This window comes from Naumovozyma dairenensis, chromosome 5 (assembly GCF_000227115.2).
Source record: "Naumovozyma dairenensis CBS 421 chromosome 5, complete genome".
NCBI lineage: Eukaryota > Fungi > Ascomycota > Saccharomycetes > Saccharomycetales > Saccharomycetaceae > Naumovozyma > Naumovozyma dairenensis.
The window spans coordinates 470,649-492,112 of NC_016483.1; the positions used below are offsets into that span (position 1 = coordinate 470,649).

A 21,464-nucleotide genomic window follows, 5' to 3' on the forward strand; every position below is an offset into this window, starting at 1 on the left:
AAGATCGATGTCATCGGCCAAGGTTAAGGGCCGTCCGGAAATAACGTTCGTGAGCAACGGAAATGAGGGGCGGAGAACAGAGCAGATGGACGGAGATGAGGGACAGGGATGGAGTTAACAGCATAAGGGTGCACCCAGACATATGTTAAATATTGCGCCGTGCCCAGTAGGGCAAGCATTATAATAACAGAGGGCAACGGGAGCTAAACCTGTATCGTGGCATACGATACACCCAATTCAGCCCTAACGTAATCTTTCTCACAACAGCTGCTCAAATCTAGTGCAGAGAAGCATACTGGGATAATGATAAGCGAAGATTACGGATATCGCACTGCTATCCCCTGGTATACATATTTCAATAACAGTAATAAACAACCATTAATAAGCTTCTAGCGATATTAAATAGTATACATGCATATACGTAAAACTTAAAATAACATAAGTAGATTATCTATTGTATGTAAGGATCTTTTTACTTCAAAAGCGTTAACTCAGTTAAATAGTACTTACGTAATTTTTTTCAGCGCGAAGAAAAAAAATAGAACTGAAAAGTAAAGGTATAACGTTAAAAGCTCATTGTCAATCTGGAAACTGAAATAAACAAACAATAATATAGGAAGACTGCCTGTCCTTACATCGTCACGAAGTCCATCTTCAAAACTACATTGCTTCACTCAACATCAATTCTTTACAATAAAGATAGTCGGTAGTTGTTCTTACAGAATAACATAGATCATCATCTGCGTAAAGTTTAACCACAAATTTATCACATATATAATATTAGATGTCTTCAAATCTAATAGATGCCACCAATATAAGACAGATTCATAATCCATCAGATTTTGATGTCCCCTTAGAATGGTTATATAAGGGCAAAAGTAAGAGAAAATCAAAGTCTTCAAGTAGATTGAAATCTTCATCCTCCTCAAATAAATTGAAAAAATTGAAAAACTCTTCTTCAAATGATCCTTTTGCTTCCTCTACTACTGACAATCAGAAACAAAGATCTACATCCATATCAAACGCTGCTTTGTCTTCAAATCATATACCGATCTTGCAAAAACCTGGTCTTGTTGATAGTAATGAAAATGCAATCGATGATGATGATGACGATGAGGATGATAACAACGTCCAAAAAGACGATTTGAATAACCTGCATGCTCTAACACCCACTACCACCGCTACTACTATGGAACCTACAATGGTTAATTCTACCTCAAAGAAACTTGTTGATGAAGAAAAGAGCAATCTACCGTCACGCTCATCCAAAAGAAATAGATCTATCTCGATATCAAATGCGATCGCATCGTCAAATAATTCGAAGTCTAAGAATACACCTTCTACAATTTCGTCAACGTCAGATCCACCACCAACAATAGCATCTGCTATCCCGACATTTAATTCCATAAAGAGGAATAACTCAACTAATTCAAATAATGGTTCAACAAAAAAATCATTATTTGGTTCAATATTTGGAAGAGGATCTTCTACTTCTAATTCAAAAACAAAACCACAATTGGCAACTCCTTCTGCTTCTGCTCCAACTCCAACTCCGAAACTAAACACAGCATTACCATCGAATTCAAAGACTTTAAAAAAAATATCAAAATTGAATTCAATGCCTCAATCAGATCATCCAAAGGAAACTACACCAATATCTGCAATATACACTTCATCATCTGAGTCCACTGATTCAACTCCATCGAACGATTCTGCAATTGTAAGTACAGGCACTCCAGCTACTTCCATGAACACTTTATCCTCTATTCCATCTATTCCATCTATGACTATTAAAGATTTATCGAATGTCACGTTGAAAAGAGTATCATTTGCTGTAGATAAATTTGATAATGATCCAGCTCAACAATTACCTTCAAGAACTCCAAAGACAGGGAAAGTCCTAGTACCTGATGATATGATAAGTGATTTACCTTCAATATCAATCGGTATTTCTAATACTATCATTGATGATGGAAAATTCATGAACCAACGGAAAATTACTAAAAATTCAAAAGAATATAAAATTGCCATGGAAAATCATAGATTCGCATTAAAGGAAGCTGCAAAACATCAACAAGAAGCTCATTTCGCAGCAAAAAGAATTGCAAATGAAGTTTCCAATTTTAAATCAAATGGTACCAGCAATAGTAATAACAATCCAGTTAATGAATTACGATCACATTTAAATGATAAAATTAATAAAATTGATAATCCAATTCATATCCATGAACATCATTTCGAAGAAAAAATCAACAATAATGAAGAAACTCAAGAGATTACCCTAGATATCATTTATACAAGATGTTGTCATTTGAGAGAGATTTTACCAATACCATCGACTTTAAGACAAGTTGTCGGTAAGACTTCACCTTTACAAATCTTAAAGTTTTTAAATCCAAAGCCAACTTTAATTGATGTCTTATCATTCGCAGATTTCATATCTATTGTACCAATTAATACCATCATTTTTGATAATGTAACTTTAACTTCGAATATGTTAAAGATTATTATTACCTCTTTGGTTAAATCACAGAATTTAGAGAAATTGGGATTAAGAAATGTAATCATCGACAATGAAAATTGGAAACTGTTGTGTAAATTTCTTTTGAACAATAAATCTTTGACCAAATTAGATATATCACAAACTAAAATAAGATCAGAGATATCCTCATCATCATCATCTCCTTCCCAAACATTGGCTTCATCGTCAAACATGATTCCAGTGGATGAAATTTATAGGCATAATAAAGATTGGAGTTTATTTGTTGACGTATTAAGAAATCGTGATGGGAAACCGCTAGAAGAATTATTACTTAACGGTATCAAATTTAATAAAATACCATTGACTATCTTACAAAATCTATTAAATGGGTTAACAAACCAAAAAAACTCACCACCGAAAGGTATAAGATTAGGTTTAGCTACATCAGATCTCTCATTGGATTGTGTTAAAATTTTATTAAGCTGGTGGTCTAAGAATACCGTTCAAGGTATTGATTTATCCTTCAATGATTTATCAGAATATGTGAAACCAATGATAAGTAAATTGGCCTCGTTATCATTTGAATCATTAGAATATTTTACCTTAAATAATACAAGCATTTCAACTGGTTATGATATGGCATTATTCTTGAAATATCTTTCAAGATTACCGAATTTGAAATTCTTAGATTTAAGTAATTTACCGCAAATCTTCCCAGATGTTTTACCATACATGCATAAATACTTACCGAAATTCAAACATTTGAAGAGAATCCATTTAGATAATAATAATTTGTCATTCAAAGAATTAACTGTGGTGTGTAATATACTTCTAAAATGTCAATCATTAGCTCATGTTTCAATGTTATCACAAGGAACTTCCTCGATAACAAATGTAGCAATAAAATCTGCTGGATCAGATCAAATTGGAATACAAGAGACATCCTCATCATCGACACCAAGTCAATTTGCGAAGAATACATTTTGTGCAACCTTATATGCATTCGCTAAAGACTCATCAAATCTAGTAGGATTAGATATCGACTATGATCAAATTCCAGATGAAATTCAACAAAGAATTGCATTATGTTTAATGAGAAATATGAATAGGGCAATGGATTCCACTTTCCAATTAGATGAATTAACTTCACAAGATGATTTATTGTTTGACGGTACTTTAATTACTGAAAATGCTGAAGATGTCTTAGCTAAATTGAATAAATTAAATGCACAGAATCAAACTGGTACTAACGTCAATGGTACTAATGGTACTGGACAATCTTCAAAGGATGATGTTACGAAAAGATATCTTTTGAAAAAATATGTGGAAAAGATTCATAAAGTCCATTATAACGTTCAAGAAAAAATTGATAGTATGTTCGAAAAGAGAAATTCTGGCGAATTAACGTTGGTAGAAAAGGAAAATTTATTAAGGTTAATCTTATTGGATAAAAATCTTTCCAACATTATTGAAATATTATCTGATTTGACAAGAGGTTCTGATTTCTTAGGCATGAGTACTAATAATTCAAAGGGATCTATTTCATCAATCAAATCAAATGATCATGCTGATGATACTATCAACAATCACACAATGACTAATGATACTGTTGCATATGCTGATGGCGATATCGATTCACAAAGGAAACCAATATTAAGACATGTGGAATGTAATAACCCAGAAGAAATTCAGACTCCGGAAACTGAAACAATGGCGAGACCTCATCTAATGGCCACGGATTCAGGTAGAACCATTGACGTTCTCACAGGTAAACCTGTTTTATTTAGACGTTCGTCTACAACGTCTGTTGTCGGTAAAAGGCAAGAAATGGAAGAAGGTGAATTGCATAAATGGGGGTTCTTTGTTCAGCAACAAAGAGCAATATATCCTGATAATGATACGTCGATAAAGAAAGATACGATTGTGCCTGCAATAGCACCACCAGTGAAACCAACGCTTCCAGTTATTACTACAGCGACTGCAAACGTGGAAATAACGCCCGTTACAAAGACACTTACCACTCCTACCACACCTACGACGACGACAAGGATATTACCAAAGATCCCATCTGGTGCAGAATTAAGAAATGCGATCATAAAAGCAAAGGGTATCGATTCCATTGATGACTTGATTCAAAACGTAACTGAAAATGAAGTTGAACTATTAGACATTTATGGGAAATCTGTTCAATCGAAATTACATCTTGATACCGCTTCATCTGCTGTTGGTAATGAGGATAAGAAGAAGGCTATTGTGGATTCTCCTACTATCACTACGCCTACTAAGAAATCAGTAATTGTTGCCAAATTGAAACCAGTAATGCCAATAATGAAGAAACTTGATAATGATGATGATAGCGGTAATGATGGTTGTAATGGGAATGGTAAAAATTGTGAAAAAACAGTCACTGAAGCATATGATAAATTATTAAATGATTTATCTGTAAATCGTCCTAGTAAAACATGATAATGTTTTTGCATATCACTGTTACTCATTTAGTATAGAGAGATTATATATATAATTAGACTATAATTTTATTAATTTTTTTTTTCTGCACACTCAATACAATATTTTGAATTGTATACAGAAATGAAGTAGATACATTTATGAAGGTATGTTTATGGTTTAGAGTATCCTTTCTTTTAGACCAGTTGCTCGTCTTGCAATAGTCCACTACCTTCAAAGAAAGACAGGAAAGATTTATGCGGCGCATTAGAAGTAGTAGTCAAGCTTATTTTGAAAATTTCGATATGGAGCAATATCGCTAACAAATTCATCGATGACAAGAAAAGTAAGCTTTTAATAGCACTTCAAGTGTTGTAAAAAAAAAAAGACAATCATAAGCCATGCAAGCTAGATTATCATCATTACCTGTATGGTGTCCTCCATATTCGAAAACCAAGAAGGATCCCATAACGGGGGAAGATGTTTATTGTATATGTAAGAAGCAAGATACGGGAGAATTAATGGTTGGTTGCGATGGATGTGATGATTGGTTCCATTTTTCTTGTATGAGAATTCCGATAAAGTATCAAAAATTGGTTGCTTCATTTTATTGTCCTTATTGTCAAGCTGGTATTACTGGTATGGATAAATCTGAAGCAGAGGAGAAAACAGTAGAAGATGAAACGGGAGATGCGATTAAAGTGAGGAAAACTTTATGGAAAAAGAAATGTCGATTAGAAGACTGTTACGAACCTTGTACAGAAAGGAGTAAGTATTGTTCGAGGCAACATGGAAAGGAATTTTTGCAAGAAGTACTTAGTAAATTAGATATTTCTGGTTTAAATGTTGGGGAAAGTGTTGATAAAGAAGCATTCGTGAAAACGCTAATACAACAAAATGATAGAGATGATTTCCAGAGTTTTATTCGAGCAGGGCAATCGGAATTTATAGATAAAGATGTACCGAAAAGCTTAGACAACCAATTATATGAAAGTCTTATAGCAAATGATCGGAAGGTAAACGAATTGATAAACCAGCAGTCAATAATTGAGACGGGGACCCTGCCTAAAGCGAAAGAACGTGTGGAACTTTTAGAGAAATATATCGATTGGATTAGTCAGGTGAATATTAAATTTAATGAAGATCAGAATAGTTCTGGTACAACTGATGAAAACTCGTCAAGTAAGATAGATAAAGGAGGTAAAAAATCTAAGAAAAAGAAAGGCCTCAAAACTAAACCGAAAAAACGCATATGTGGCTACATTTCTAACTTTACAGAATTACCATCATCTGTTGATAAATTTGTTGAAGAGTATGAACTCCACAAGGATGATGGTCTCACAACCCTTCAATCCGTCTGCATTAAAACTAGATGCATTAAACATTCTGAGTGGTCTTCCATGTTGTTAGACCGTTATTTACAGGAAGTAGAATTGGCAGAAAGACACCAGGAGAGAATACAGTTATTACTACAGACTCGGAAACGACAATTGCATATTCAATATTATGAAAAAGTAACGAAAAAGCAGAGTTAAATTGCAGGGCTACAGTTTATATATGTTTATAAGCTATTAAGCAGTTCACAGCCAGTTTATATATACATTACCATAAATTGCAAACTCTATTGAGTGCTTTTTCCAATGAGCTTGGTCATGTAAACGTAGTATAGAGTTTATTATTTTATTTATATGTGTAGTTCATGATTGATAAGTAACATTTCGCATACGTCAAACGTTATACTGAGTCTCCGAAATCAAATTCAAGGTGTCTGAAAAATTTAGTTCCTAGAAAGAATAAGAACAGCAACAGCACAAAAGGTACTTGAAGTAAATAGGTTAAAAGATATATTAGGTAGTTTATCGGAGGAAGGCTATTCGATACAAGAATTGATAATGACTTATTCTCCCACAATGGCTGTCCCAAGCAGCACTATTATTGCTAACAAAGTTAAAAATGAAGAATTCAAAATATGGAAAAAGACAGTCCCATCATTATACCAGCATATATCCAATTTGAAACCAGAATTCGCAGCACAAGAACCCCACTCGATAAGGACAATCTCTTTTATTGATGAATTGGTTCCAAACGTAGAAAGAGGTATCTTGACAGTCACTTTATTATATACTCAAAGTGATAAGATTTTCAAAGTTCGTTCTTCTTTACCTTTAGGTGCGTATGTTTCTGATTTACAACAAGTTTCTCAACCAATTTGTGACCCAAATTATTATGGAATCGATAATGAACCATTATTTCAATATGATTGGATTTTTAAAGGGGAGGATATAATTAAGTTGGTCACATTGGATTCTGAGTCCTTTGTTGCATTAACTGCGAATGGTTCGCTAGGCTGGTTTACAACTTTTGGTATGGAACCTACTAAAATTATAACTGATGAGACTTGTACGAGAGGGAACGGTTATGATTTTACAGTTTCGAGAGATAAGAAACAGATCATCAAGACATCTGGAGCGGGAGATGTTTTAAAAATGTATGACATAGTTTCAGGAGAACTGCTAAAAGAATGGAAGGAGGAAGGTAGTAGTACTCAGCACTCAAAGATCAACAATGTTCAATTTGTAGGTACAGATTTTGTTGGCGCCTGTTATGATGATTGTGTTAAATTTTGGCATCTAAAATCAGAAGATAAGAAACCAAAGCTTATTTTAAAAGAACCAAGCGATATTGATCAAGGAAACTATAGCGAATTCGCAATGTCCCCATTGATTGATACATTATTCATAACGGGGACCAATTCTGGTGTGATTAAAGTATGGGACCTTCGTACACTTTTTGGAACTACATGGCAAGACGAAAATAAAACCTCTTGCAACCCAATTGCCGAGTTTATCCACTTTGATGGAGAGGCAGTTATCGACCTAAAATTTTCTCCTACGGATGCTACAAATTTCTTAACAGTTGGGAGTAGTGGGCAAGTTTATCATTGGAGTTTAGAAGGTATATATTCAATGTTTGACAGTGGTGCTAATAATATTGATTCTGATGAAAATAAGGATGACGAAGAACATAGCACAGATGGAACCCCTAAAGTGTTTGATGAAGACTTACAGAACGAATGTCTTCTCTTTCTTCACACTGGTGGATTCAATGCTGCAGAATCTACGACAACTTGTAGGAAGAACATGGTTGTATATCAAGAATCCATACCTGATCTTATTGCAGCACTTGATAGAGGTGGGTTATTAACGGTATATAAACCCTTTACTGGGAAAATATGAGAATTTTTGTAAAACTAGTTAAATATCCTTTATAACATTGAATACAGCTCAAGATAGGTAACTGTAAGTTTTCACATTTGGTATTTGTGAAGATGGTGAAATAAAAGTTACGGTAACAGACCTTCTCAGCGACTTTTTGTTACTTTTATGATTGATAAAATTTAAGGCGGTGAAGAATGATTTCCTTGCAAGTTTATCATATATAAAATAAACAAAACAACGAAGCCAAAAGTCATAAAGCTTTTCTAAATAGTCACGTCACTTTATAAAAGCTTTTAACAAGAGCTCATTCACCACCTAGCTTAGGATACACAGATAAATCAATTTAATAGTTATAAATAGTACGTCTTAAAACTTTAAGTCATAGATGTGGAAGATTCCATAAGCGTTTATTGATTTACTTTCATCCTTCTAATAGCAAAACAGTTTATAGTTTTTCTAGGATTCTGTTTTTTTTTTGTTAATATATATTTATGTTCTTTAAGGAGTTATTAAATTAAGGGTGTAGACAGGTAGATAATGGAAGGCTTCCATTGATTTTAAATGTCAGTTCATGGGAAACATATGCATCAACATAGTGGACAGAACCTGCCCAAACACTAGGGAGGATGTATGTACATAAAAACTAAGAAGCAGTCGATATGTTTAAAATTTCTTTTTGAGAAATGAGATTCAAGTATAAGAAAAGTGTAGTTTCAGTTAATTGTTCTCTGGAGAATCGGCGATCTACAAAACAAAGGCGGGGGCCTCTTGCTGGTTGACAACAATTGGAAAGAACGGATAAGACATGCTAGTGTTTGAGGAACAATTCACAAGAACTAACTAATGTATTTTGACGCCCAGTGAATGTCGCCAATGCATATGTACATAGACATCTGTTTATGTATGTTCGGTCCAATTGAACTAAATTAACCGCCCAGCCCCTCCATACCCGTAATATAACATACGGATAAATCCCCTCGAGATTTCAAAACAAAAATTCGTGAAACTTCCTAAAGGGGAAAAAACTCAAAACTTCACTCCAAAAAGGTAAACAAACCATATTGCCTGAAATTTCATAATTGATTGCTTGACAGAAATGCCAATCCCTGATGGTGGATGTTTCATCCCTACTTTACCTCAAACCTCATCGTTCGTATTATTTGTTTATTAGTTAGTTTAATTAATTTAAATTAATATCACAGAGTTTTGAAATTAATAGAGAGAAACACCCATTATAGGATCGGTATAGCTGCAATAATTGAGTTGAAGTGATATCATACGTTAATCTATTAATAACTACTTTTTTGCTAGATCAAAGAAGTTCACTCTTTTCTCATTTTGGACATTCAAACAGGGAGAAAAGGGGAGAAAAAACTTCTGATTAATTAAATACAAAATTTATCATCTTTATGGCCAGTGTTCAACATCGTCATACATATTATGGCGGGGGATCATCCACTTTTAAAGTAAATGCCGATCCCTCCCAAATGCTTACTACCAACCATGAAAATCCAACATCTATAACAAAGTTTAATGATATAAACTCTCCAAATTCTACAAAATATAGTAATCAACAAGTTTCTATGAGAAGAAAACATATTGCATTTGGTCCATATATAATAGGTTCAACCATCGGACAGGGAGAATTTGGTAAAGTTAAATTAGGTTGGTCCAAGAACCCACCAAGTTCACCTCCAAATAACCTTGGGATTTCTAAACAAGTAGCCATCAAATTAATCAAACGAGATGCGATATCCAAGGATTCAAGCAAAGAACTTAAAATTTATCGTGAAATTAATGCATTGAAACATTTGTCACATCCAAATATTGTAAAACTAGAGGAAGTACTTCAAAATTCTAGATACATTGGTATAGTCTTAGAGTACGCTTCTGGAGGTGAATTTTATAGATATATTCAAAGAAAGAAAAGGCTAAAGGAAACCGCAGCATGTAGATTATTTGCTCAATTGATAAATGGTGTTCATTATATCCACTCAAAGGGGCTAGTGCATCGAGATTTGAAATTAGAAAATCTTCTCTTAGATAAACATGAAAATTTAGTTATTACAGATTTTGGTTTTGTTAACGAATTTTATTCTCATAATGAATTAATGAAAACATCGTGTGGTTCACCATGCTATGCTGCACCAGAATTAGTAATAAGTACCAAGCCTTATGAAGCAAGAAAGGCGGATATATGGTCATGTGGTATAATATTATATGCCATGCTTGCTGGTTATCTTCCATGGGATGATGATTCCGGGAACCCAGACGGTGATGATATCTCTAGACTGTATTACTATATTACAAAAACACCTTTGAAGTTTCCTGACTATATAAATCCAATACCAAGAGATCTGTTGAGGAAAATACTAGTTAGTGATCCAAGAAGAAGAATTACAATGAAACAAATCGAAAAACATGAATGGTTGAAACCTCATACAGCATTTTTATCTATCACACCAGAAGAATGGGATACTATTATGCATCCTAAGTCTAACACATCGTTTATAAGACCAGTTCCGCTCCATTCCAGAAATATGAATAGACCCGGCTCTACATGTTCCATGTCATCCTCTGGGTCCAAAAATGGAGATAAGAGAGATTCTTTAATCATCGATTCAACTCTAATACAGCTACCAGCACCACCTCATGAATCACAATCCCACGTTATTACTAAACCAGCTCCTACATCTCGAACTCCAGACTTGCGCCACTCACCAGTTAGAAAATCACACACAAGAAACAATTCTGCAGCATCAATTGCATTACAAGCCGCTGTGGAAAATACAAGAGATTACGGTTCTACTAATTCTTCTGAAATAATTCCAACTAATCGCACAAGATCGAGTTCATTTACTTTCGAGAGGAAATCCCCTCTCCATTTACAGAGAACAAATCTAATGAGTAGAGACAACACAATAATAGAAACGAGTCCAGTTATACCGAAAATGAGAAGTACTAACAACCGGTATTCATTATACAACGAATGTGACACCTTAGTGGAGTTACCTTCAAATATGAAAACTGACAAACTTTTTGCATCCAATAATGATTCGGCAGAATTTAACAGAAAAAAACTAAATAATATTCATAGCAACATGAACAGTGATAATAACAGCTATATTACTAACCAAGAAAAAAATTATAACAAATTCCCTACTCGCCTGAATCACAGAAAGCCAAGACCAACATCATACCATCCATCTTCTACATTGTCCCCTATTTCTCCCACTCCAATATTTATTAAGAAAACAGAAACTCCATTATTATCTTCATCTCCTGTCCTTCTATCTCCTTCCACTACAACCTCCCCTAATCATAATCACCCAGTTCTTCATCCAGTACCTCATTTAGCACCTGTTTCGAGTAGCCCTATCTCAAAGTCGAGCAAAGTAATTACTAACAATAATGATTCACCAACAATGTTGGCCTGTCGATCATTTTCAATGAGTAAACCATCTTTACATTTACAAAGTGCTTCAGGTAATTTGATAAAATCGAATGTGGATCAAAAATCCGTTACCACAATGATGCACGAACAAGTCGATATACCACAGGTACTTAGAATAGAGGTCGATTCCAGCGCTAACATTATAAAAGAAACTAGTAATGCTGCAAAACTGGAAATGGATGAAAATGTTTTTATTGGAACAACACCTAAAATACCACCGATAAATATTGAGCCTACCAACAACACAGACTTATCGCCTAAGAATATTGATACTAACATTGAACTTCAAAAAAAGGAAAAAAAGAGGTTCAGTTTCTTATCGTTTTATTCAATGTACAATACATCCAAATCAAGTCTTAACTCCGAAGATTCTAAAGGTGGTAAACTTTCAAAAGTAGCTTCTTCCAAGGCCCAACATTCAGCCAATCATCACGCAAATAACAATTCGAGAAAGCTATCAATGAACAAAGAAGTTGAATCGCAATTGACAACGAAAAATGTCCTCAGAGACACGACAAACATTCAGCATAATGGAGCATTAAGAAGCGTTAGTGGTAAGCCTGTTTATCCTCATCCTGATCGCATTAATACAGATGGGAAAAATAAAAATATAAGAGCTTCAATAATGATCTCAGCTTTAAACGACAGACCATCCCAAACACAAGTTCCTAAAGAACAAATTCGTCAACCCCATGAACAATCTACAGCCAGGAAAGTTATTGACTTCTTCAAAAGAAGAAGTACAAGATTATAGCGACTGCCTGAGCTTTTTGCATATTTTACATACATTATTTCTTTCCCTCAACTTTATAACCTTTTCTTTATAATCATTTTTCTATGAAACATTCCATTTATTATTGAAAATCCCCTTTTTTAAGCAAATGTAGGGTAGACAATTATCCGATCTTCAACCAGATTGTCTAAAACACCTTCTGTCTAAACATCCAGAAATTAAATTTTGGTGATCTTATGGTTTGCCAATTGATGTACCTTTGTAACATAATGAATATTTTAGATGCATACCTATTCCAAAAAATTTAAAGTTTATTTGCTAACTCTTGCACTGAAAGTCTAGCATAATAATGGTAGGTTTTTATGGCGATAATTTTCTTTGTTGATTTAAATTTGTTTGTGGAAGACCAAATAACCATTCTTTTTAAGTTGTTTTCTGGACTAAAGTAATGATTTTTTTACATCTCAGTTTTGAAATGTTCAACCCTATTATTTTTAAAGTGTAAATTTCTCTACTCTTTGATTACCTTGGCGCCGCTGACATTTTTTAGTTTTTCTGTATTCCTTATTCGGACTGTTGTAAAGAGCGACATTTTAGTTCCTTTAGTTTTATTTCGGACTTTTTCGCGGATTTCCGGAAAAGGCAATACGTAAAGAATCGGAAAATTGGCAGTGAAAACGGATGGGATGACACAAAGGAAAAAGATCCCTATGAGTGTTTGACTCTGTTCTACAAGGTGGCATATATAACTAAGCATTATAAGACTACATACTCCAGACTTATTGCTATAGTAACCTTTTATGGTACAGCACCCTATTATAAGCTCTATTCTTGAAGATTGAATTTTGGAAATGCTAACTTAATAACTGGCTATTTTCTTAACCGCAGAAACGTCTAGGGATAACCTGATAATTTGAACATCGGTACCAAACGTTTAAGTCAAATTGTATCAAAAACTTACTTCTACAAGACCTCTTTGGAACAATATCTTAGGAAATTACTATAATCAAGAGAGTTTAAATTATAGGGTTTTTATTCGAGAATAGTATAATTTCAGTGCCTGGAGATTGCTTATTTTTAGTTTGTTTTTCTTAAAATTATATACAAAATTCAAGCTCTACCAGCCTTTTTCACCTGCTGCCATTAACGCTCAAGGTGATTGCTGGTACTTTAGAATCTCAAGAAAAGTGAACAAGTTTTGATACAAGAGACAGAGTTACCTATACTCATTGGCTAGTACTTTTCGTAGTTTAGTTAACACACTATAGCGGCCTATGTCCTATGAAATTTAAAATGATGTTACATTCTCGCCTTCACGTCTTATTTAAGAATAAGCGTTAAAACAGTAGGATGATGTTTATGATGAAAGAGTTAAATTTTTATACCTATATAAAATTTAAAAAAGGAGAGAAAATAAGAATTTATGATTTCCCTAAACTATTAATATTAATATTATTATTATTTTTTTATTTTATTTTGTGAATTAAATATTTTATTATTTTTTCCTCAACTTTAAATTAAATGTTTGATGGGTATAAGAAGATTCTGACAGAAGCACCGAAGGTCTTAGCTGGCAAGTTGTTTCTGAATTTAGCTCTAACGACACCAGAGTTACCGTGAGATCTGGTGATCTTACCCCACATAACTCTAATCTTGGTACCTCTAACTTCCTTGGAAGCTCTGTAGACATAAGCAACACGCTTACCCAAGTAGAATTGAGCTTCTTGTGGAGTAGCAACACCTTCAATCTTGATCAAAGAGACATTTGGGTTGTTGACACTCTTAGATCTTTGGTAGGATACGTGCTTACCTTTGACGTACACTAAAAAGAAAACAAAAATTACAATTTTATGTAATAGAGAATGTTAGTAAACTGTTTCATTTCTCGAAGATATTTTCAACAAATAGAAATTCCTAATATGAATGAGAAATGAGTATAGTATGCAATAAATTGGATGGTTATGGGTACTAATATTCAGTAACGGCTCAGAATTATATCTCCATAAATATGAATCTGGACAGGAAAAATTTTACTAGGGAGGAAGTTATTTCATAGGAACTCTGTTACGATATCAGATTATTTTGTTTATCACTGATTTTTGGAAATTTCAAAACTCTCATTTATCTTTATTATTTTACTTCGCTATATCACTCGGCTATATTATAATTGAGGGTTCTTCGTTTTTTTTTTGTTCTTTGTACGCTTCATTCATTCATTCATTCATTAATTCGTTCGTTCTTTTCTATTTGATTGAATTCAATTTTGTAATTCAATAGACATACATCTATGGGATTCGGCCATTTTTATGGTTTATATTGCTTGTGGTATGTGTTACGGGATCCCTCTATATAAAATGATAAAAAAACCACCAAATCTAACTAAAATAATAACATTAATATGTTGATAATCAGGTGGCACTATTCTTCATTCAATCGCTATGCTATTGCTACACGGACACTGCCTTAGATTTCGTGTTAGCACTCTAACCGCAACAACATGCTTGAATGTGTCTAGCTCGAGAACCCTTTGCCTAACCGAGTTCCCCCCAGCCGGTAGGAGAGATCTCAAGGAAGCCCCAGTAGACGGGACCGTTTCTTCTGTGTTCAGTGGTGAGAAGCGAGGCGAGGGTGTAGCTTCGCCCGGCAACACAATATCCCTTGGTGATACCGCCCCGAGTTAAGCTCAGCTTGTCTGTCATCGGTGATCCGAAATGAACAAAAAGGAACAAATTCTGAACCAATGAGAATGTGATAGCGAAAATGTACGGATGTAAAACTCAACTGTCACAACATCTGTACACCACAGTGACAAGACTCCTTGACCTAATTGTTAAAAAAAACGTTTCTTTTTGAGAAAACATTTTTTCGTGTTCGCGCCGGTTAACGACGACATTGACATCTGTCTGTTCCTTTGGAAAGAATGTCCAAAATTTAGATCAATTTTGAAAAGTATATAAACGGCTCTATTTCAAGTATATTAAAATTTAATTTCAGTTCTGTTCTGTATTTTGCTTCTTGTTTTTTTATTATAAAAAAGTGTCGACGTACTTCAGTATGTTTTATACCCTATACTTTGAAACAGCTAACGTTAAATTATTTAACTTATGGATATGGGAGATAAGGAACCTAATTTAATGATAAAATGGCATCGTGTTTTACCCAAAGAAAAAAAGTCAACAAAAAATTACTAACACCTTCTACAGTAGGATCATTTCTATAGGAATCGTCACTCTTTGACTCTTCAAAAGAGCCACTGAATCCAACTTGGTTGATGAGTGACAAAACCTTTGTACCCAAGAGTGAGAATTTAAAATTACATTTTTTGAATAGCTTGGTCCGTAATCCTTAGCGGTTCGGCCATCTAATTTATTTCTTAATTGAAATTTTTGTTTTTGCCGTTTGCATTGAATGAACTTTTCCAATTGTGGTTTAGTAATTTCTATCTTTTAAATGGCGCGATGATCTTGACCCTTTCTATGTACTCTTTAATCAGAGGGATGGATATTTTGGGTGGGTACAAATGGCAGTCTGACAAGTTTAACCAATTTAATTTTATTTTTTTCCCTTAATTTATTTCGATCAAAGGTTTGATTGGTAATTTAAGAGTTAGAAATTAAATTGTTATGTAATGAAACTAATCGATATTGAAACAGTAATTAACGAGTCGGGGTACCTTTAACTTCAACATGTGTCGCTCGACGAAAACACTTAGCCTTTTCTTTTTCTTTTCTTGGATAAAGAAATAAAATGACAATTCTCATTCTAGTTTTCAGTCCATTACCTATCGTTTCTTATGTAAATCCAGTCTATTATTTGATTAATTTGAGCTATTATAATTTACTCATCCGTTTCCAAGACACGTCCCTTGTTTAGGCCTGAGAGGCGTAAAGGGTTTAGGGTAGAAAGGAAATGCTTGACCGGACAAGTTTTGGCGGAAAGGGTAGGTCACAAACAAAACGTGTAAAGGTAGTTTGAACGGTAGAATGATTTTGAAAATACCAACTATATATGTAAAAAAAAAGTACTTATAGGACATACTCGAGATGTAAGTCAAGTGTAATCCATATAAAAATATATTAAATACATGCACTTTGTCAAAAGATAGTGCCTTTTGAGACGAAGCTATGCTTTGGGAAGTCGTAAGATAAGTATGATGAAGAGAAGCATAGAAAGACGATGTCTGTTGTTACCCGTACTCCTAGATGCAGCTCCGCAAGCATAGGGTACGATAGTAAATATCGAAAAGGGGACTGACTGAAAAACGGGGGGGATGTGAATAACAATTAGGTCTGGTTTTTTCGTCACGCAGTCACTCACCGGCTATTGATAAAATCCCACCGTGTGTCAGCAGCGCAAATTGGAAATGCGGAAATGCGAAAAAAATTTCCCAACTTATTTACGTACTGTGTATGGGCTGCGGCAAATATACGTGCTTAACATAGCATCAGGCGAAAGACCACTCGTTCTTTTCCTTCCACCTCATTTTTCACGTATATCGTTGATTGCAAGCTTCTTCACAACAAAGCCTGCTTTGGACAGACTCTTAATTACTCGTACTAGCATCAATCTAGTTATCCCATTCAGATCGTTTAGATAGCAATCTGAGATCCTCGTATTACCGGGAAGAAATTGAAGACTAAAATCATTATTATTATTATTAGTATTATTATTATTAAACAGCCCAACTCCGACTAGGTTTATTATAATTTTGTTTTCTTTCTGTGATAAAAATCTAGTTAGGTATATTTATATTTTAAAACCATGTCCCAATACGCTAGTTCATCATCCTGGACATCCTTCCTAAAATCAATTGCATCATTCAATGGTGATCTTTCGTCATTATCGGCTCCACCATTCATCTTAGCTCCAATCTCTTTATCAGAATTCTCTCAATATTGGGCTGAACATCCAGATTTATTCCTAGACCCATCCTTCATCAACAAGGACAACTATGCAAACTATCTAGGAGCCGAAATAGAATGTGAATCTCCAGAAATGACTCGCATGTTATCTGTTACCAAATGGTTCATATCTACTTTAAAATCTCAATATTGTTCTCGTAATGAATCAATGGGATCTGAAAAGAAACCATTGAACCCATTCCTTGGTGAAGTATTCGTCGGTAAATGGGAAAACAAAGATCATCCCGAATTCGGTGAAACTGTCCTATTATCTGAACAAGTCTCTCATCATCCTCCAGTCACTGCATACACAATCTTTAATGATAAAAATAAAGTTAAATTACAAGGGTATAATCAAGTTAAGGCAACTTTCACTAAATCTTTAATGTTAACTGTGAAACAATATGGTCATACTTTATTGGAAGTCAATGATGAATCGTTTTTGATTACTCCTCCTCCTTTACATATCGAGGGGATATTGATGGCTTCACCATTCGTTGAATTGGAGGGGAAATCTTATATTCAATCATCCACTGGGATGCTTTGTGTAGTGGAATTCTCTGGAAGAGGTTATTTCTCCGGTAAGAAGAATTCATTTAAGGCAAGAATTTATAAAGATGCTGCTGATTCTAAAGATAAGGAAAATGCTTTGTATACAATAAGTGGTCAATGGTCTGGTATTAGTAAGATAGTTAAAAATAATTCTAAAGAGGAAGTTTTGTTTTATGATGCTGGGAAAGTCGCCGCGGAACATCTTTATGTTAAACCATTGGAGGAACAACATCCTTTGGAAAGTAGAAGAGCTTGGCAACATGTTGCAGAAGCTATTACTTTGGGTGATTTCGATTTGATTGCAAAGACTAAGACTGAATTAGAAGAAAGCCAAAGAGAGTTAAGAAAAGTTGAAGAGGCTAAGGGAATTAGTTGGCAAAGAAGATGGTTCCATGATGTTGATTATTCAGAGGAACCAGATGAAAGCTCATACGTACCACAATCAAATGATATTTTCTTGAAATTAGCAAGTGCCTTTTCTTTATCTACTAAGAATGTTCCAAGTGGTACTTTAATCGGTGATAGAGAAGATAAGAAGGAGGGATTAACTTCTGTACATTGGAGATTTAAAAGGCATTTATGGGAAGATGAAAAGGAAATCGTTTTATAGATGGTTATGAGACGAGAAAACAATGTAATTCAATCGTAACGGTCTATGAAAGGAAACGAGATTAAGACTAAAATAAAATAAAAACCAATACAATACTTATAGAAAAAAAATTGAACCACTTCAGTAGTTACCCTTCTCCGAATATGCAGTGTTTCTTTTTTTTTTTTAAAGAAACGGCAATGATTACGACCTACTTTTTGTATGTATCGAATATGTTTTATGTTCGATATTTTACCCGCTCTATATTAATTAACTCTACCAACATTTATACTACTTTACACTTTTTATTATTATTATTGTTATTATTATAACACTTTTGTATCTGTATCTTAGCGTATTCGAACAAATCAACCTGGCACTTTAGCTTACGTTTTACTGTCGTTTTTCACAAATCGTTGTGAACGAATTTTTTTTTATTTTCCAAAGAAAATTTTGTACGGAAAAAAAGAGATGAGATGAGATGGTAAATGCGATGAGCTTTGAAATTTTTCACTACGTATAATATCACAGTAGACTTATTACAATTTATAAAGAAGTCTATAGGAAAACAGTAGGAAACATAACGTAATCTGCTATCATTGATATAATCAAAAAGTCTGGTACTTAAATCCATTTTAATATAAATCCAATAATGGCTCCTGTTTCTGCGAAAGAGAGGCCCTCTCAATATAAACAATCATCTCGTAAAGGTAAGAAGGCTTGGAGAAAGAATATTGATTTAACTGACATTGAGAAATCTATCGAGACTAAAATTGAACAAGAAATCTCTCATGGTGTTTCTGATATCTCCACTTTACAAGATACTGCACTCTTCCAAGTTGATATTGAAGGTGATAATGTTTTGAAAAATAAATTAATCAAGAGGAAACAAATTAAGAAAAATTTGAAAAGTAAAGAAATATTGGATAGTATTAAAACAACTTCAAAAATTGGAGCTGTTACACATCGTAATCATCATCTTACTGAAGATGAAAAACTAGCTAAGAAGAAAGTTCAAGGTGTAAGTAAAAAGGAATTGAATAAATTATTAGCGTTGGCTGGGAGAGTTCAAGGTGAATATAAGCTCAAGGCACGTTTAGCTAAGGATGGGTTAGTGAAATCTCAATCATTTGTATTTATGGGGTTCAAGAAGATTCTTAAAGTTCAACTTCCCTCAGGGATCAAATTGGATGCATCAGTTAAAGAGAAGATTCCAGAAGAGTTATTGACCATGTCTACAACCAGTTGGTCTGTTGCTTCTGTGAAACCAGAAACATTGAAGAAAGCTCCTTTACAATTGAGAGAGTTTCAAGAATTGCCTCATGCTGGGAAATCATACAATCCAGATAAGAAAGAATGGTCATCTTTAATAGATAAAGAATATCAAGTGGAAAAAATTAAAGAAGAAAATAGAATAGCATTGGAAGAATATAGAGAAAGAATCAAACATTTGATCGAAACACTTGATGATAATGAAGAAGAAGAGTCTTCTAATGATGAAAAGGAAGAAGAATTTGATGAAGACGAAGATAATACTTCAGATGTAGTCAAATTATCTATCAATACTCCTGTTCAAAATAAGAAAAAGACTAAATATCAAAGAAATAAAGCAAAGAGACACGAAGAGAAGATGAAACTACAACAAGAGTTGAAGAAGTTGAAGCAACAAGTTCATGAATTAGAGAAATTGGAAAACATTGAAGAAGAAGTCCTTCTTAAATTCATTGAAGATAAAAATAAGAAACAAACCACCGCAGGTGGAAAGATAAAGAAAACCAAGAAATTTGGTACAAAATATGGTCTTCTTGATGAAAGACTTGAAGTTAAATTCTCTGATGAACTATCCGACTCTCTAAGAAAATTGAAGCCTGAAGGAAACCTCCTCTATGATAATGTAAGGAAACTACAAAGTTCAGGTAAGATTGAATCTCGTGTACCTGTTAAGAGAGGCAGAAGATATAAGCAAAAGATCACTGAAAAATGGACTCACAAAGATTTCAAATAAAAAGGAAAACAATAATAACGCTTGAATCATTCATTCTTATAGAGTACATCATATATTATTACATACATATATAACTTTGGCTGCTGACGAACATATTCTAATTTGTATATTAATTATAAAGTTTTTCACAACATTTTAAAAAGTTAAACGAACTGTACCATATCATGTCACCTAAAAACTTTGGTATGGGCTTTTAAAATCTCATTATTTTGAAGTTTTTAATTTGAATTCTTCATATTAAAAAGATGGAGTTTTCACTAATGCCAAGCTCCAGGCACAGGCACAGTTCAAAGGAGACTAAGAAACAAAATGCAAAAACTACAAATGTTAAGACAGGCTCGAAACCTTTTAGGTATTGGTACTGATATTGTATATTTACCAAGATTTCAACGTCTGTTGATGAAGTACACAAACGATGATGATGTATATGCAATCAAGAGTAGTTCGGCTTTAGACAGGATAAATGACAAATTTATGCACCCTATTGAAAGAGCTACTTTCCGATCCTTAGCAAATGAATCACTTTCTAAAAGGGCAAAATATTTAGCAGGGGTGTGGGCAACGAAGGAGGCAACATTGAAGGCACTCCATTGTTATATCCCTTCAGAACATATACCGCCTGCTCAAGTGATATATACAAAATTACTTTACAAGACTAATAATACATCTACAGGGTCACCTCAGTTGCAATTCGATAAAAACTTTTCAACTACTACACCGTTGTATTCACAGTTCTTTCGAGATTATATAAATGGTAAGATAAGTACGTTACTTTCTATTTCTCACGACGAACAATACCTAGTTTCATTTGTATGTCTGACATCTAAATGAAATAGACAACAGATGCCTGTACTGTTTAACATGAAGGATATAAAGCTGACCTTTTCAAGTAAAAGTGGTCAGATTATCGACTTCATCACGTTACATCTTTAATCGCTGCTATTGCAACTGCTACTTCTATTATCCCCTCGTTGTCACTACCACACTGCTATATATATATACATATAGAAGGACTACCCCTTCTAACACCACGGAAGCAGCCCCGCTTACGTCGTTGAAACATGTACAACATATGGAAACATAAG

At 33.9% G+C, this 21,464-nt stretch overlaps 7 protein-coding genes across 7 annotated transcripts; all 7 read left to right on the plus strand.

Moving 5' to 3' along the window:
* Positions 1–784: 784 nt before the first annotated feature.
* On the plus strand, positions 785–4,948 carry GIP3 (protein phosphatase regulator GIP3; the record flags this gene model as incomplete). The annotated part of the gene is made up of 1 exon (XM_003670241.1): positions 785–4,948. The coding sequence occupies one exon, from the start codon at positions 785–787 to the stop codon at positions 4,946–4,948; it is 4,164 nt and encodes a 1,387-aa protein (XP_003670289.1).
* A 380-nt stretch (positions 4,949–5,328) lies between these two features.
* Positions 5,329–6,462, plus strand: SPP1 (Spp1p; the record flags this gene model as incomplete). The annotated part of the gene is made up of 1 exon (XM_003670242.1): positions 5,329–6,462. The coding sequence occupies one exon, from the start codon at positions 5,329–5,331 to the stop codon at positions 6,460–6,462; it is 1,134 nt and encodes a 377-aa protein (XP_003670290.1).
* A 357-nt stretch (positions 6,463–6,819) lies between these two features.
* Positions 6,820–8,163, plus strand: UME1 (Ume1p; the record flags this gene model as incomplete). The annotated part of the gene is made up of 1 exon (XM_003670243.1): positions 6,820–8,163. One exon carries the CDS (start codon positions 6,820–6,822, stop codon positions 8,161–8,163), a length of 1,344 nt encoding a protein of 447 aa, XP_003670291.1.
* Positions 8,164–9,554: 1,391 nt separating this feature from the next.
* Positions 9,555–12,353, plus strand: NDAI0E02320 (uncharacterized protein; the record flags this gene model as incomplete). Its single annotated transcript, XM_003670244.1, has 1 exon — positions 9,555–12,353. One exon carries the CDS (start codon positions 9,555–9,557, stop codon positions 12,351–12,353), a length of 2,799 nt encoding a protein of 932 aa, XP_003670292.1.
* Positions 12,354–17,093: 4,740 nt separating this feature from the next.
* Positions 17,094–18,395, plus strand: KES1 (oxysterol-binding protein KES1; the record flags this gene model as incomplete). Its single annotated transcript, XM_003670245.1, has 1 exon — positions 17,094–18,395. The coding sequence occupies one exon, from the start codon at positions 17,094–17,096 to the stop codon at positions 18,393–18,395; it is 1,302 nt and encodes a 433-aa protein (XP_003670293.1).
* A 631-nt stretch (positions 18,396–19,026) lies between these two features.
* NOP53 (Nop53p) lies at positions 19,027–20,379 on the plus strand (the record flags this gene model as incomplete). The annotated part of the gene is made up of 1 exon (XM_003670246.1): positions 19,027–20,379. One exon carries the CDS (start codon positions 19,027–19,029, stop codon positions 20,377–20,379), a length of 1,353 nt encoding a protein of 450 aa, XP_003670294.1.
* Positions 20,380–20,688: 309 nt separating this feature from the next.
* PPT2 (holo-[acyl-carrier-protein] synthase) lies at positions 20,689–21,210 on the plus strand (the record flags this gene model as incomplete). The annotated part of the gene is made up of 1 exon (XM_003670247.1): positions 20,689–21,210. The coding sequence occupies one exon, from the start codon at positions 20,689–20,691 to the stop codon at positions 21,208–21,210; it is 522 nt and encodes a 173-aa protein (XP_003670295.1).
* Between the last annotated feature and the right edge of the window lie 254 nt (positions 21,211–21,464).